The sequence below is a fragment of the Pundamilia nyererei genome, unplaced genomic scaffold, assembly GCF_000239375.1.
Source record: "Pundamilia nyererei isolate P.nyererei 1_Seehausen unplaced genomic scaffold, PunNye1.0 scaffold00014, whole genome shotgun sequence".
In the NCBI taxonomy this organism is placed as follows: Eukaryota; Metazoa; Chordata; class Actinopteri; order Cichliformes; family Cichlidae; genus Pundamilia; species Pundamilia nyererei.
The window spans coordinates 545,529-547,509 of NW_005187415.1; the positions used below are offsets into that span (position 1 = coordinate 545,529).

At 43.6% G+C, this 1,981-nt stretch overlaps 1 protein-coding gene across 1 annotated transcript in view; it reads left to right on the forward strand.

Moving 5' to 3' along the window:
* The window catches only part of slc2a13a (solute carrier family 2 member 13a), a 94,763-nt gene that overhangs the window by 24,724 nt on the left and 68,058 nt on the right, over nucleotides 1-1,981 (forward strand). Inside the window, exon 2 of the mRNA XM_005725313.1 lies at nucleotides 1,638-1,761. Coding sequence (XP_005725370.1) covers nucleotides 1,638-1,761 — 124 coding nt within the window. The remainder of the gene's footprint in view (nucleotides 1-1,637; nucleotides 1,762-1,981) is intronic.

The window sequence follows — 1,981 nt, forward strand, 5'->3', positions numbered from 1 at the left end:
GGTGTGAAATTCAACGTATATTAAAAAAGAAGAAGATATAACTGTTTTCATATTTACACTAGTATATTAAACAATTTCCAAATCATCTTTCTGTGCATTAATGAAAGAAAGGCATGTTGTACACTAATGAACAGAAAAAGTCACTGCGATGTTGGACTCCAGAGACTCAAAGTCAAAAATATTTAATCACAGATGACGGATAAGCCGAAGCGAATCGGTACACTATTTAACCTTTTTCCTGGCCTGTATGCTCAGATGGGCTCTAACATATTTTCCCCGTCACCACCTGCAGCAGCATGTGAAACATGATTCATTGCTCACTAAATGTAACAACATCAGCTGTTGTATCTCGCCGGCAGGCATATGGCGGGCTATAGCAGCAGGCGGGACTTGGACGGAGATATGGTAGTGATGCATAAGGCTAAAACAGGTAGAATGATGGGAGGTGTGCATGAGGCTAGCACACGCAACAGAAGAGGAATTGAAGCAGACAAACCGCTTTGGTCATTTGTGACTTTGTTTCTTTTTGGGTTTAGATGACTTTAAAACTACAATTCCCAGGAGACTCTGCAGTAGTTTCTGTATGTGAGATGGCTCAATGCCACTGTTTTAAGTTGCTGGATGTTCCATCAGTTTTATTAAAAGCCTCCTAGCAGCACAGTTCAAGTACGCGGAGAGTAATAGTCATTAGACAGGCTCAGTTCTATGTCTTTAACATTGATGGGATTTACATGTCTATTTTAGTGTGGAAAGGTTCCGGCTATTAGTTAGTGAGCCAACGATAAATAAAGACTTTTACTTCTAAGCCCTGCTAAAGCCTAGATGAACTCTCCCTGCTGAACAGCTCTGTTAGAATGACAGAGGGGTTTTTTTGTCACATTTTTTCTTTGTTTTCCTAATTTAATGTCCAGAAGAGAGGATAACACAAAGGCTTTGGCTAAAGGTGCAGCAGAGCGTGATGCTAATGCTCCTGAAGATCAGACAGGGACCGTAACAATGCTAAAGCTATAGGGAACGGCAATACACACATCTATGCTTTTTCCCCCAGATATTTATGGTTATGCTGAGTTCCACAAGGCAAAGTTTCAGAATCCTAACTTTAGTGTAACCCGTGGACGCGATTGGGTTTGTCTTGCATTCATCTTTCGGCAGGACCTCTCCAAGGCTTATAAATGCATTTCTATTAAATTGGGCTGAGCAGACAGGCTTCATTGCCAAAGAGCACTTGATTCGATTTCAGGGGGTGTTCTGGATCTCGGATTTCCGCCATCAGATGGTAATCCTTTTTTAAGCCATAACAAAGATAAAGACTTGACTCTAAATCCTTAGGGTGTGTTTGCAGTTCGAGGTTGTGTGAGAGCAGAGCGGAGTGTTTCCACGTGTGTTTTGGCGTGCCCATCCCCCAATCACGCACACGGATTTCCAATCTGACATTAAACCACAGTTTCTCTTGCAGTTCACCTTTTATTAGTTTCTGATTTGGGGTTTTGTGCTCTTTTATTAAACGTCTCAAGATGCTGATTTTTTTTGTCCTTCTTGTTTGAGAAAAAGCAGTGAACAAATTAATTTTAAAAAAGGGGGAGAAAGAAAAACATAGTAAATTTCCTCCTATCTTGCTTATTGATTTGTCTTCCCAGAGCTGCCACAGTGTGGTGCCCGCTTGGAGACAGCGTGGCTCGTTTCCCAGCAAGTGGTTTCCATGGCGACGGGTAGCCACGTAGTCATGGCGGCCGTTCAGGCCAGGGCGGTGGCTGTAGGGAGGCGAGGGGTGGAGTGGGGTGGGGTGTGTAGATGGCAGACTATTAATAGAGCTTATGGGGAGCCAGCTGCAGAAAGCCTCAGCCTCATGGCACCTCGTCAGACATCCAGTCACACACGTTTTGGTCTGTGTTTTTGAGAGTGTAGAAGTGTGCATTGCCCTGTATGTGTTTGTGTGTGGTCAGCCTGTGTACCGTGTGTGAGTAGCACACTGGAAGACACT